The sequence below is a fragment of the Trachymyrmex cornetzi genome, unplaced genomic scaffold (genome assembly GCF_001594075.2).
Source record: "Trachymyrmex cornetzi isolate Tcor2-1 unplaced genomic scaffold, Tcor1.1 scaffold958, whole genome shotgun sequence".
Classification (NCBI taxonomy): Eukaryota; Metazoa; Arthropoda; class Insecta; order Hymenoptera; family Formicidae; genus Trachymyrmex; species Trachymyrmex cornetzi.
Window position 1 is genome coordinate 122,943 of NW_017300309.1, and position 16,179 is coordinate 139,121.

Below are 16,179 nucleotides of genomic sequence, written 5' to 3' on the forward strand. Positions count from 1 at the left end.
TCCGGCAAATATCATTAAAATATTTTCTTTCCTACGTAATTTTTATTTTAATAAATAATTAAAATAAATCTTTTATTATTAACATCTTTTATTATTAACATATTATATTCTGTAATAATATATAATCAAAAATTACAATATGATAGTTATAATATGGACAACGGCTTTCCATGTTATCTTGAAAGTACTATTATTGATACATTTTTCAAATAGTTTCTTCGCTAAGAAAGACTTTCTTCATTAAGAAATAAAAAAGGATGATTAAATATATGTGACTCGATAAAATAAAATTTTACATAAAATAAATATTTTACATTGTAAAATATTTATGATGTAAAATTTTTATGTTAATAATAAAATATGTTAATAATAAAAAATTTATTTTAATTATTTATTAAAATAAAAATCACATAGGAAAGAAAATATTTTAATGATATTTGCCGGAAGTATATTGAGATGCTCCTAGTATACTTTTCGTATCGCGACGCTCCTGGGGCACAGCGTCACGTTAGCGAGTTCCGAGTGGTAGTGGGGGTCACCTCAGGAATCTGCCCGAAATGAGCAACTAATTCCGAGCATTGATATAAAATAATGATATAAATATGTTTATTTTTTGTGTTATACGAAAATGAGAGAAGGAATCAAAGAAGGGAACATATTTTACCATTGAAATCTAAAAAATTACTAAATCTGCAACAATCTTCAACTTCTGCATTAGACAATAATACAGCTATTCCCTTGATGACGCATTTTGTTGCTCTTTGAGATAGTAAATCCCGGACAACACTGGTCCTGTTGCATCAACAATTGAGAGTTGTTGAGATCGCTATTGATTGCCGCGCACTCGTTATCGTTACCAATTCTCGCATCTGCATTATCCTTTTGCGTTTGTAGTGTGAAATCCAACGATAAATTCGATTCTTCTTCGGAACTCTGTGAAGACAAGGATGAAGTGGCATTAATCTTCACTTCTGATTTTACATGCACGCTCATTGATTGATTTTCTCCGACGCGCGGAGACAAGTTATCCCGGTGCTGTCGAAAGTGCTCCTCCGTATCGTTCAGGAGAGAACTGAACATGTCTGATGCGCTCCTTGTGCCTACCGCACCCATAGAATTCGATCGACATTCTGCAACCACACGAACAGAAAATTTATTTCTCTATTATATATTCTGCTTCTTTAGAGAAAGCTTCGAGAGAAATTGGAACTACTTCCACTCTAGCTTTCGATACTTAACGATTTGCCAAGCTATAGTCATACTGGCATACTTTTATATATAGTAATATATACTATATATATAGTAATATATACTATACACTATATTATAAAAAAGAAATGTAAAAATTTCACCTCGTACTTCCACATTCTTCGTCGGTGAATTTGCGATCGATCGTAGCGCGACATCTTGGAAAGTGATAGGAGAATATATTCTTCTCTCTTCAGAAAGGAATCCCGAGGATCCCGGCGGCGTAGGGGATGACATCTTCGACGAGCCTCTACGTCTCGATAGCGCGTCTCCCGAAGTCGATTTGTCGAACATACCTGTGCTTATCAGACCTATAGCTCCCACCGAGGGAACTCTTTTCTCGAAACTCTTTGTGTGCCATTGATGAGGCTCCTGTATAGTGATACCCTTAGTTGTGACAGAACGACGTTCTCGCTTTTCCAACCAATAGGTCTTCATTGTGCCTAGTATAATATATATCGGTGTATACAATATAATACGATTATCGGCTCTGACATGGCTCAATAAATTCTTAAAATTAAATATTAACACAATTAATTACAATGTCAAGGCTTTTATTATAAACGAGCAATAATAGTTAATTAATAAAATTCAAATTTTAATTACATACGTTACTGAATAAGGTTTTTTAGCGTTATACGTATGTAATTAAAATTTGAGTTTTATCAATTAACTATTATTGCTCGTTTATAATAAAAAAAGTTTTGACATTGTAATTAATTGCGTAGCGTTTACACGAGCCTATTTCTCTATATTAAATATTAACAAACAAAGAATATCGCAGAAATATTCCCGTAAAAATAGTGTGTATAAGATAAAAAATTCAAGATGGTCTTACCCTTTCCTTTGACCTCGATTTCTTCACGTTCTTTCACCTTGTATGAGGGTGATAACAATTCTTGGGTGGATTGAGATATATGTATTTGCATGGCTTGACTTGTCGCTTCCATGCGAGCTGCTGTATTGACGGAGTCGCCGAAGAGGCAATATCGTGGCATCTTTAAGCCAACGATACCGGCTACAACCGCGCCACTATGAATGCCAACGCGTATCTGAAGATGGTTGCCTGTGAAGATAATTATAAATTTGCTTTTATAGTGTAATGTTAAATCTATGCTGCGTCACTGCGAGTGAAATGCATTACACACACATTTAGGTATAATATAGTATCTTAAAACAAGTTGATAAAGATATGAATAAAAAAAAGATCATATAATACAATTTTTCTTATTACTTTCTAGATATAGAAACTGTAAAATTAGAATTTCAAAGGGTATCTCTCTCTCTCTCTCTCTCTCTCTCTCTCTCTCTCTCTCTCTCTCTCTAAGAAAGTTTTTTAAATATTTCACTATATTTCTACGCGTACGTGCGTGCGTGCGTGCGTGAAATTAACTATAAACACACACACACACAATGATTTTATGTCCTAAGACCTTAAAAGACTGTATGGACTCATGGATTCGTATCGAGAGTCAGTTGCAAAATTATTAGAAATTCAAAGAAAGTCACAAAATAAAAATATGCTCTAAAGGCGTGATCAGACTGGAGATTAAGATTGAGATTGGATTGGAATTTAACCAATCGAAGCAAAATTTATTAGACTTGTGCCATTTCCACCAATATAGATTAACTTTAATCTCGGTTCAACTTACTCTTCATCTTTTTCTAATCTTTAGAACTAGAAAAAGACAAAGAGTAAGTTGAACCGAGATTAAAGATAATCTGCGTTGGTGGAAACAGACCTTGATCAGTTTGATTTTCTTTCTTGTGATTAGTTAAATTCCAATCCAATCTCAATCTCTAGTCTTAACACGCCTTAAGAAAAATTGAAAAATATACCTGTTGAACGGTCTTTGAGGTCGGTTATTGCTTCTACCATGTCAAGCGCCATATCGCATACACGATCTGCATGATCGTTTTCTTTTACTGGCGCACCTGAGACTACCATGTAAGCATCACCGATAGTTTCGACCTTGAATAAAAAAGGACTCCATAATCATTTGATATAACAATATTTTTTCAAACATGAAAATATATTAAAATAAAGATTCAATTATTTTAGCAATTTTTTTTTATTAAACTTGATGAAAATTAAATCAAATTAATTGAAATCAAATAAAATGAATGATATTTATTGCTAATAAAATCATGAAGTATGTAATACAGGCAATAGGAGTCGATGCTGGTTATCAATTAGCGCAATATTTCTTAATACTAAAAATGTAAACCTTAACTTTGAACGTTTCCACTCATGATTTGAGTCTTCATCAGCAATCTTTCACCCTAGCGCAACGATTGGAGTATTGCATGACAAAATGATATCTCCAACGTTTTTCATCTCAAAAATTGAACCGTTTACTGTTGTAAGGTAAGTCACATACTCACAAAGTTAGAAAGCTGAGTGGCAATGAGAACTCAAGCTAAAATTATATGAAAGATTAAATTATCGTATGTATAATTTGAAAATTAATCACCTCACACAGTCGACGCTTCTACACTGAATAATGAATCTCTCTTATGTAACATTTTGTAACTCGTTAATATGTTATAAATTATAATCGTCAAATTTAAAAAAAAATAACTGCGAGAACAATATGTCTTGTCATTTCGACAGTCGGTTAAATAATGATTGCTAAACAAGAAACATAGCGGTCAATTTGAAGACAAACAAGTTTATGACATATATTATATTACGAACAGGCCTTAAAGTTTATTGAGAATTTCAATGTACGCATGATTTAAACCAATGGTATCATTTTGTAGATTCAGCCCATTGGTTTGTCGATTAATATGCATCATCTCTGATATTAACCTTTTATTATAATAATTTTCTACATCCAATATCTCTACGATTTGCCAATCAAAGTCATGATCGTTTTGCAAACTATGTTCTGTGATCACTGAATGAAACGTTCAAAGTTAAGGTTGACATTTTTAGTATTAAGAAAAATTGCGCTAATTGATAACCAGCGTCGACTCCTATTGCCTGTATTACATATTTCATGATTTTATTAATTGTTCTAATTAAAGGAGTCTGAAAAACTTATTAGTTTTTTTCGTTAATTTGTGATTTATCATTTATTGCTAAATTTATGAATAACGCAATAATAGGCTATGATAATTAGATTCGTATTATAAGGTTGAACGAGACTTCCCGAGAGATAACAATCGAGATAATCTTCTATGAAATGAATAAAAAATACCTTGTAAACTCGATTTCTTTCGGTTAAAGTATCAAACAACGAATACATGGCGTTTAACATTGACACGACTTCCATCGGTGAAATTCTACTGCAGATCTCAGTAAAGGTCACTACATCCGAAAACAGGATCGATACACTATCGAACATCTGCAAGCAGAAAATATTTTGAGACAATTTTATTGATAAAAAGTTGTACTATTATTTTATAAAGAAAGTAAAAGTATTTACTGTAATTATATCATTCCTTATAAACTAATACCAAAAATATTACATACAATATGAGTACATTTAAAACATATATACTTCTCATTATACAATGTATCTACTTTTGTAGACATATTGATTGAAATTAAACAAGAGATGACTTATTATTTAAAATTTAAAGTGTTTAATGAATTCAGTAACATTTCAGTTCATCATTTGTTATTACAACATAGAAAAATTAATAATTCGTCATCTTACCCTACTTATTATTTCGTTTTCTATTCAAACAAACAGAATTGATTATTATGATGATTTTCATTTTAGAAAATACGCCACTTCTGTGCGATAAGAATTAGGATTTTTTTTAGAACGCAGTCGTTAAAAAAATATTCCATTCTTGCCAACAGCAAGAAATAAAAATTTTTTATTTTATTCTTTTTAACCATACCTCGCAAGTATCAATCGGACTTTCACCATTTCTCAAACGATCTGCGACCTGTTTGGGAATCATTTGATATAATAATTCATCCGTACGCTTCATTTCTTCATCCAGTTTCCTCATAGATTCCTCTAATTTTTTACTCTTGAGTTGTTCTTGATCTAAGGCCAGTTTTAATTCCACAGACTGTTGGGTTCCAGCAAGCATGAGGTCCCTATGAAGTCATTAAGTATCTATAAAATAGTTATCGATTGTTTGACACATAACTTAACTCTGTATAGTCAATCACCACAAAGATGAAAACTATTATATAATTTTTCCAACTTTAATTTTCAATACAAACATTACACGACTGTTTTCTCTAACAATGAGATAACTCGGATCACGTGACAATGGATAAAAAATTTTTTTTCTTCTTGAAACTACATCGGTTCAATGGTTTCTTTACCGGCTAAAATCGTGCATCGAGAGATCATTTATATAAAGGCCTGTTGCTATTAAAGCGTTCAAATCGGGCATGACAGGTGTCCCAAGATACATCATCATTTTCCAATTGTCCATATATATCATTTGACCTGAAAAAATGCGATTTTGCCGGGATGACGTATTCTCTTAAATCTTTTACGTCTCCACGAATAATCTCGTGTTTTCTTTTTTGACGTAAAAATCTGTTTTATTACTACATATAATTTATATAATAAAAACAGAAAAAATTTCTTATTATTAATTTCGATGAATAAAGATCGATGAGTTAATATCTCACATAATAGCTAACATTTTTATTGTAATCTCATCAATAATAAGTCTTTTAAAATTAACGAGTAAATATAAACGTACCCTTTAATCGTAAAGTTTTATCTTCTACTGTCTCAAGCTCGTCACTTAAGAGAATTTCGTTTCTGTGCCGATCATTCAATCGTTCCGTAAGCACTGGCTCAACAGTAACCAGCTCAAAAATGTTATTTGTTCTGTTTAATATCTAAACCATACAAAATCAGTCAGTCGGAAACGATTTGAAGTCATACTAGCAGCCTAAATTTGGGAAATTTTGAGAATTTGTTCAAAAAATTTAAATATACACAAATCAAGTACTCAAAAACACAGATTTAGACCATAATTGTTACTTATTTTAAATATGTGAATTTTCTTGTCTCTTTTTTGCTAAATTTTCTCTTATGTTTATATTACAAAGTGACAAAAAACATAAGTTTTTTTAGTTCATATTGTGGATGTCGAATTTTGAATCGAATTGCATGCCAAATGATGTATATGATGAAACGTTAATCTTATTGTCAGACACAAATTTTAGTCTTGGAGATATGGAGGAAGTAGCCAAATTCCTAATATTGTCCAAACATATTAGCTAGAAGACGCAAAAAGAAAGTTAAAACTTGTTTAATAACAGTTTGATTTTGATTAAAATTAATCAGAATGATTCTCTGTACTACTGTATACTAAAAATCCAATCCCTGTTGCTTAAATTTTTAAGGGAATAAAAATATCCTTAAAAAAAGTTTTTGCTGAATTTTTTCTTCGAACGTATTTTTATATTTACATCCGTTTTTGAGAAATTTAGTAAAAACATTTTTGGGAGAAATTTTATCTTTTTAAAAAATCAAGCAGCACACACACACGCGCGCGCCCACACACACACACACACACACACACAAAGGTGATGGAGTCGGATTTTTAGTACGGTATAGTCAGAGAATCATTCTGATTGATTTTAGTCAAACTTCCACTGTTATCAAAGAAGTTTTAATTTTTTTTTGTGTCTATTGTATTTGGACAATATTAGAAACTTAACTATTTTGACTATCCCACCTCCAAAATTATATCTATATTCAACTTAAATTTTTTCTGGGATTGTCCCAGCATATATATGTAATATGTATATAATATCGTTTGATATACAATTCGAATCTTGCGGGCCACCAAAATAGGCTAAATTTAGGGTTACTCTTTACCGATTGAAATTTAAACGCAATAAGAGGTCGAACCAAATCGAAGAAGTAAGTAATTTTCTTGCCAACCAGATCTGGCAATATGACCATCAGTGAATTGCCGATGCTTCTAACAATCATATCTGATCTGAAATTTAAAACATTTATTAATCAAATAAATATGGTATATGTCTTATTCACAAAGATGAGTTCGCATGCGCGCGCGCACAGAGTTTTTCACAATAAAAATAATAAAACGGAATTCTTAAATTTTACACGGCTTAATTCTCATTTATATCGCTGTATCATTCAATTATTAAATTGAACCAGGACAAAAACTGTATAAATTAAAAAATTTAATTTTTAAACCGTCAAAACAGATATTTTATGTAAGGGCGCGTTCCTGGACCTTGATGGAAAAGCTGAAAGCGGAAAAGCAGCAGCCAATCAGAACTCGCGCCGGTAGTCGACAATTTCGGCTTTTTGTATTACACTGTTAAAAATGTAACCACGAGCTTCCTTTACATGTAAATGAAGCTTGTGGTTATGAACGAAATTAAAAGTAATGAATGATTTAACTGAAAATTTAGTTACAGTAGTTACTTAAATGTAATGAACCTGTATATTAAATTTATGAAATTTAATGTACTTTTAATAAAATTTTATGAAAAGTACATTAAATTTCATAAATTTTCATGAAAAATACATTAAATTTTATGTACATGTACATAAATATACTTTTTAGTTACAAATACATTAAATTTAATGTAATGTCATGAAATTAAATTCAAATTAAATTCAATTGTGTAACTTAAAAATTAATGAAATTTAAGAACATTTCTAACAGTGTACTTACTACCAGTGCGAGTTCTGATTGGCGACTGTGTGAATTTCTATACACATCTGATTCTGCGAATTGTGCGCCAAAATCTTTTTTTAGTATTACTACCAGTGCGAGTTCTGATTGGCCACTGTGTGAATTTCTATACACATCTGATTCTGCGAATTGTGCGCCAAAATCTTTTTTTAGTATTAAAACTTTAACTCTCTTAATTGTTTAATAACATTTTTGCACAGTCATTTTAACACGCACCCGAAAACGATGCAGAAGGGAAATATCTCAAAAAGCACGCACGCCCCGATCGGCAGATGTTTCTCCTCACGGGTCATCGCGAGTGATGCTAGCGTGAAGGCACGATTGTCGAAGGTAAGTTGAAAGGTCACATGGACAGTATCGAAAAGCACTTCCTCGCGTACCAGCTCGATCTGCAGCTCCTTATGATAAAAGTGCCGAGCGACTTCCCTTATTTGACCCATTGTATAGTAGACAAAGCCCCGGCGTTTGCTTCGATAGTGAAGAGTCAACCCTATATACGCATTCGTAATGAAAATATAGAATATATATATATGTATATGTACAAAACTTAATAATTTTTTTTAAAACATTACGTATAGGCTGAAAGAGAATTAAATCCTTTTTTATTTTAAATCAGGAGACGCGGTAGTGTCTCCGGCCATGTTCAAAAATCATCTTATTTATTGTGAATTATAATATATGTAAATTGATGAGTACACTGAGAAAAATTTCCGGGCTTTATCCGTAACTCACCTTGACGAGTCTCGTTTTCGCAGATGAACGAAGGTGCTCGCATTCTCGGATAGGAAAACTTGAGGTATTCGTGGAGATTATCTAGACCATTGAGAAAATCCCTCACATGCCGTCCAAGCACCGAGAGTACGCGATCGTAACCGTACTGTCCGACAAATCCTACAAAGTGCACACCCATTTGATCGAAGAATTCCTTTTCCGTTACACCAAGTACCTGAAGAGTAAGTATACTTAAATTTTTCACAGTCTACTCCGAATGAAACCATTTATCCGCTTTTGTCAAAATGAAATGAAATACGTTTATATTATATACATGATATGCTTTGCATGATATATTCTGTATCGAGATTTAAGCATTCAGTTTTCATACCGATACTTTATACCATGTAATCAAACATAATATGAAAGTTTAACGATTGGATTATTAGAGACAACGAAAGATAAATACCGAAAATTGAAAATTAAATATCTCCTGAGATGTATTTTATATTTGGCCGTTATAAAAAACATACAGTTTTTCCAAATGAATAATTAATTTGGGTATGAGGGATACGGTGAAGCAAATGGTGCATCGTAGACATACCTGAATTGCTTTTTTCGCTAATCTTGGTATCAAGTTTTCCGAATAGACCTGGTGAACACTAAAGCTCGGCTGGTCCACAGACGCCTGTCTGCGGATCTCTTCCCATCTGTCTTCGCCGTAAACCTGCCTTATATATTCGGCTAGATTTTCCAAGATTAGACCGTACATGTTTCTTTAGACAAATCCTGCAGCCAAATCTACTGGAAACACGCAATTTTTTACTAATACCATCTATCGCACAAGAACCTCATCCACAAAGTATTTAAAATATATCTGTTAAATTCTCATTGGCGTTTTTGCCAACATAACAATTTTTTTAAAATACACTGTTAAAAATGTAACCACGAGCTTCCTTTACATGTAAATGAAGCTCGTAGTTATGAACGAAATTAAAAGTAATGAATGATTTAACTGAAAATTTAGTTACAGTAGTTACTTACATGTAATGAACCTGTATATTAAATTTATGAAATTTAATGTACTTTTAATAAAATTTTATGAAAAGTACATTAAATTACATAAATTTTCATGAAAAATACATTAAATTTTATGTACATGTACATAAATATATTTTTAGTTGCAAATACATTAAATTTAATGTAATGTCATGAAATTAAATTCAAATTAAATTCAATTGTGTAACTTAAAAGTTAATGAAATTTAAGAACATTTCTAACAGTGTACATTTTTAGAATGATGTACCCTTTCCAAAAGTAACGTGGTAAAAAATATAGCCCTTCATAAAATCTGCATCTAAATAAATATCGAGATACTTTCATGACCCTTGGTATATGTACATGTACAATTAGAATGATGTACCCTTTCCAAAAGTAGCGTGGTAAAAAATATAGCCCTTTATAAAATCTGCATCTAAATAAATATCGAGATACTTTCATGACCCTTGGTATATGTACATGTACATTTTGTACATCAATTTTTGGGCGATATTTCATAAATTTTCGATCACCATGATCATTGACCTCGCTCACTAAAAGGATGAGACTCGTGTGTAGGATCGATCTCTTGAATTCAAATCAACTTAGTATATAGATAAGAGCGCGATTATTATTAGATCGTTCATAATTTCACTCACGTATGTCGGCTCATCGATGACCCTGCGCCGCTGATTTATTTAAGACGTTTCAATAATATTAATAAGTTTAGGCTTTGACAACTCGCGTACCGAAAACATTCTTCACAAAGTATTTAAACAATATATAATTATAATATAGAATTATAAGGACTCTAACTACTTTTCAGAACAATGAAAAACAAATCGTAAATATAACGAACTCGTAAGAATCGCGATAACTATAATGTTTGATCATAACTATTGTCATATTTGAGAGGAAGCGAGAGGGAGAGAGGGAGGGAGAGAAGGAGGGAGAGAGAGAGAGAGAGAGAGAGAGAGAGAGAGAGAGAGAGAGAGAGAGAGAGAGAGATTTCAATCGCTCGATAAAATGTGATAAAATAATTTACAAAGAACAAACAGTTCTCCTTTTTAACATCTATCTTGAAGATTACACTGTTAAAAATATCATGAAATGTCATGTACTTTTAAGGTACACAAATTAAATTAAATTTTATGACTACATTAAATTTTATTTATCTGTAAGTGAAAAGTATATTTGTGTACATGTACATGAAGTTTAGTGCATGTTTCATAAAATTTTACGAAGTTTAGTACATTTTTTATTAAATTTTATGTAGATTTGTATAAAATTTAATGTACAATAAGTAAACGTTAAATTTAAGTTATTTGTAACTTCATTTTCATTGACAACACATTAAATATTTTTAATGTGTGGTCAATGAAAATGAAGTTACATGTGTAATGAAAGGAAATTTCAAGCAGGTACATTAAAAATATTTAATGTGTTGTCAATAAAAATAAAGTTACAAATAACTTAACTTTAACGTTTACTTACATTACATTTTATACAAATCTACATAACATTTAATAAAAAATGTACTAAACATCGTAAAATTTTATGAAATGTGCACTAAATTTCATGTACATGTACACAAATATACTTTTCACTTACAGATACATAAAATTTAATGTAGTCATAAAATTTAATTTAATTTATGTACCTTAAAAGTATATTAAATTTCACGACATTTTTAACAGTGTACGACTTCAACCTTTGGCGTTACTTCTCCATTTCTATATACACATGTAAATTCTTTCAATCGTACTCGAATATCCTATCAATAAAGAAAGCTATCGAAAAATGAAAAAAAAAATATTTTGTATCTTATTTCGACGTATATAATGTATTAAAATATATAAACGTCTGATAAACATTAATAAATAATAAAAAATATTTAATGTGTTGTCAATGAAAATGAAGTTACAAATAACTTAAATTTAACGTTTACTTATTATATATTCAATTTCCGATGATATGTCTTTATACACACGTACATATAATTTAAAGCGTATTTTAGGGAGATTGTGCAAATCCCCAATCAATTTATTCCATTGATATCGTATGGAACTGTTCTCACATACTTATATATCAGGCATCTGCGCTGCTATTTATACGAAGCACTTTCGCAAGAGCGTAAAGTCACTAGAAAAATATCCTGAAATATACACTCGTGCATCCGATTGCATCTTATACTCCTTATCATATAAATTTTTAAATATATGTATATCGCCATGATTATTTTTGATGTTATCTCGATCAAAAATGCATCTTTGCTGCACCAATATATTATAATGCGAAAATAAAAACTATAAGCATTTCATCTTATTGCAAATTTCATCCTTTATTATAAGTAAATAGCAAACGCTTAATAAAAATAGTTTTGTTAAATCTGCATACGCGCTCTCTCTCTCCCTCTCTCTCTCTCTCTCTCTCTCTCTCTCTCTATCGAATTATTTTTCTATGAGTAAATTTTCATATTTGACCTCTTATGGAAGCAGTAATGATTTTTTTACAGCAACAAAACGCTACAAATTATAGACAACTTTGCTTTAACAGGACATTCATGTTTTTACGAATACTCTCGTCAGCAATGTCTCTCTATCGGTAATAGATTCGATATCGTGATAACAAATAATTAGTTATGATAGCCAAGGTTTGTCGTCTCGCATGTGGTATATATTGTAATAATAGGCGACAGCAGCAACATTTCTTCGCGTGTGCGCGCATGTGTAACATATCCGTTCGCAGTTTTCTCCTTATCCCATCACACTATTATTATAACTATCTAATTATTATCCAGCGTATATGTATAAACCGTTTTGTTACGATAACAGATTAATATAGATATATTTTGAACGGTGTACGGTGAATTACTTGCCTAAACTGCAGATCAACAAACAAAGGTTCTACAAACCTTTCAAATGTCCTTTGCAGCTGCGGGATTACAACGGAATTTTTGGAAGATGCAACGACACCAAAAGGACCAAAGATCACCGATGATCGGTGATATGTTTCGATAACACCTTTTGCAATTTGCGGAATTTTGCGTATATGTTTCGCGCGGCACAGTGCCGTGTACGGAATAATCAGACGTATTCGATAGACTCTCCCGCCGCTTTCCGCAACTTTTCAATCTCGTCTTTCTCCCCACTTATTTCTGCTTTCCTCTTCCATCGTTCCATTTTCTTTCCTCAATCTATTTGGGCTCTGTATAGATGATCTCTTTCCATCCCCCGTTGCCACCCTCTCTTCCCTGCACCTGCAATCAGGGCTGGATTTTTAATCGCATCTGTTACATCTATTTGAAATTTTGGGAATTTTTAAGGCTTGTAAATAAAAGAGGGAAATGAAGAATCTTTAAAAAAAAAATCAAATTCAAATTTATTTAAATAATCTATCGTTATAAATTTCGCGATTAAAGTAAACGAAAAAAATGGGAAAATCCATAACTCGTACAATATCCTTCTGAATAAGATTTTAAATACAATAGTATTCAGTTCGATAATAACATTCCTATTCATTATTGTAATTCTTATCTTTCAACGGATTCTTTTTGCCACGCGAAAAGGGTCAATACCATTACAGGAAAAAAATATCGCGCACAAGAGAGTTTGACCCAAATATTGTCTATTGTTATGTAGAAATTGATATCTGCTTGGGATTATACTCTATATTAATTATATAGACTACAGACTATTTACTCGATTGAAAAATAAAATGAAACGGTTGAAGATCCACGTTCCGATCAGGAGATCCGTTCCTGTCCGCCGCGCAATCCACTTGATCTTCTCTCGCAGCTGTTAGCTAATAAGAGACCCCCTTAAGGACTCCCTGCTTCGCGTGCAACTTGATTATGAAATACTGTCCCGTTGTTATAATTGCCCCGCCTTGCCGATTAGCTATTACGGTTAATTAGATTGAGATGATGCTTCTGCATTTAATCAACAACAACCGCGAATCGATATTGCGAATGTTTAATTGATTTTAACTTTTAAAAGAGAGCTGTTTTTAGTTATCTCTTGGTTCGCGACTAATCAGTTCTTCAATGTACAGATTGTAGATATAATTATTAATTTTGTTAAACACAATTTGATTAAACATCTCTAGCTGTATAAATCGATCAACATTGATTATATTTTTCTAATTTCTAAAGCCGTTCAAAAGTATAAGTTCTTCGAACTAATAACAAGATCGAGAGCGCGATGATATCTCGAAAGCTTGAAATGAATTGAGAAAAAAAAGCTAAAAAGATGAACTAACTATTGAAGCGAGATTCGATTGCCGAAAGACGAGACAAGAACACACGTCACACGAATCGCGTCGATCACGCAAAATCATTGGAATTCAACTGTTAAAATTTTTATCTATCTGTCTGCGCGTAAAAGTAGTGATTCGAAGAGATAATTCCCGCGTTGTCGTCAGTTCCGCTCTTATTTCGAATGCGCACTGAGCGCGCTCGATTGTTGCATTGGTTGGCGCGAACCGCACTGTGTACTATTCGATTATCGATTTGAGCATCGACGAGAGAGGCGAATTAATAAGACTTTGCAGAATGCCCCGGATAGGCAGGTGTCACACAAGACGTCGTCACGATGACACGGGTGAATTGCGGTATGTACGGTGTGCCTGCAGCACACAATACACGTTAGTACATATTAGGACCTATATGTGCTCTATCAGTAGTGCACTCAAAGTAGGCACTCCTCGCGGAACCGATATTACCGCGTGCGGGCGTGCGTGCGTACGTGCGTGCTTGTGCGTGCGTGCGTGCGTGGAGAGACAGAAACGGCGTCATGAACGGCGGGATCAATCTGCGAGCACGAGAGAGTATGCGCACACGGCACATTTCTCGGTTCTCCCTCTATAGTACCTATACCTCCTCGAATCTAGTGCCTCTACGGCCGGTATTCATAGTCGATTCTTATTTCAAGACCGTCTTAAGTAATGTCTTAAGACGCTAATGCAGCCCTCTAGAGGCCGGGATTCATAGTCGATTCTTATTTTAAGACCGTCTTAAGTAATGTCTTAAGTCGCTAATGCGGCCCTCTGATTGGTTCATGACATCTTAAGACTGTACTTAAGACGGTCTTAAATATAAGATCTGACTATGAATACCGGCCTCTGATTGGTTTGTTACTTCTTAAATACTTGAGACGGTCTTGAATATAAGATCTGACTATACTGGCCTACGTCTACGCGACGCAGAGAGGAGCTCGCTTGAGAAAGAAGAATACGCGTGGTAGTCTTTCAATTTCACATGCTGATAATAAAAATATTCCAATAAATGTTCCATCTTATACATTTTCGTTATAACATTACAAATATATCTCATTCTTTAAATTTTTTTATCATGTAGCTTAAAAGATATATGATAAGAGATTAGCCAAATGAATTAAACTTGCGAATAAACGATAGCGAATAATTATTATTATGTAATTACTCGTAATTGTGTCTACCTCGGATAATGATTATTTAGCCGTACGATTAAATAACTTGGACATTGGGTAGAGGGGAAAATTATATATATATATATAATCGTGTCTATTGACAAACTTGATAAGGAAATATAAGGGTAAGAATAAGAAGATACATACAGAAAGTTTTATGGTTTAAGTTTTGTAGCACATTTTCTCGATACCCAGAATTTTTCTCAAATACGACGGTTGACGCGTTAAAGGACGGGAGCCAATTCGTGCGAAATGCTACGAATAACGAATAACAGTTTTAAATATGTCAAGTTATATATCGTTAATGCGCGTATCTATGAATAATGATCGTTGCTCGCAATTATAAAATCATCTTTAAGATAAATTCCTAAGTTGCGGAGCTTTCAAATCTATATAAGAGACAGTCCCTCGTACGAGTTATAGAAACAAAATTCTACACACAAGATGCAAAGAACCTTAGAATGATATATGATACGAACACGATAATAGGGAGAAAGTATCATTTTCAAAATTACTTCATTATGACTCAATATATAGAAAGAGTACCACTCTGAGAAAAAAAGGTTGTCTCAGCAACTAGAAATTTGAAGATAAATAACGCATAGCAAATAACAATTGCGCTTCTCTTTGTGTGCCTCAACTAACTAATACGTATTACAAAGTTCTAACAAAAACAATAAATAAGTTAATATAGTTTATTTAATTTATTTACTTAACTTTATGATATATAATTACACATTTTTATACGTATAAATAACTTTTAGGAATTTTAAGGTTTCTGAATTTTAGTACAGAATTAAAAACTATATACTGTCGAGATCTCTCATTTACTTTTGTTTTCCAAGTTCGAATTCAATGCTGCGCCTTTTATTGTATGCTGAGTGGTTTTCTTCTTAGAAGTAATTTTATTGAATTCCGCTGCGTCCCTCTGGTGATCACATATATATAATATTGTTCATTGGTTAAACGACTTTAATGAAAAGATTTTGAAAACTATTTTTTTTAAGTTACCTCAATAATAATTCATTAGTTACTATGATGTAATGTGTGTTTTATATAAAAAAAAGTG

At 32.4% G+C, this 16,179-nt stretch overlaps 1 protein-coding gene across 1 annotated transcript; it reads right to left on the reverse strand.

Moving 5' to 3' along the window:
* Positions 1 to 661: 661 nt before the first annotated feature.
* Gyc88E (Guanylyl cyclase at 88E) lies at positions 662 to 13,686 on the reverse strand. Its single transcript, XM_018521039.1, has 14 exons — positions 13,365 to 13,686; positions 12,578 to 12,922; positions 9,230 to 9,429; positions 8,647 to 8,860; positions 8,131 to 8,404; positions 7,062 to 7,185; positions 5,932 to 6,073; positions 5,543 to 5,669; positions 5,104 to 5,308; positions 4,452 to 4,598; positions 3,088 to 3,220; positions 2,087 to 2,314; positions 1,353 to 1,691; positions 662 to 1,130 (listed from the first exon to the last, which is right to left on the reverse strand). The coding sequence occupies exons 3-14, from the start codon at positions 9,395 to 9,397 to the stop codon at positions 715 to 717; spliced, it is 2,517 nt and encodes an 838-aa protein (XP_018376541.1). The 5' UTR covers positions 9,398 to 9,429; positions 12,578 to 12,922; positions 13,365 to 13,686; the 3' UTR covers positions 662 to 714.
* Positions 13,687 to 16,179: the final 2,493 nt, after the last annotated feature.

Bases quoted from the DNA above. Each gene is read 5' to 3' on its own strand.
- Gyc88E (XM_018521039.1), bottom strand. From the start codon at position 9,397: ATGTACGGTCTAATCTTGGAAAATCTAGCCGAATATATAAGGCAGGTT. The intron at 8,861-9,229 runs GTATGTCTACGA...CTTACTCTTCAG, and splicing joins TAGCGAAAAAAGCAATTCAG to GTACTTGGTGTAACGGAAAA. The intron at 5,670-5,931 runs GTACGTTTATAT...GCATTTTTTCAG, and splicing joins TAAAACTTTACGATTAAAGG to GTCAAATGATATATATGGAC.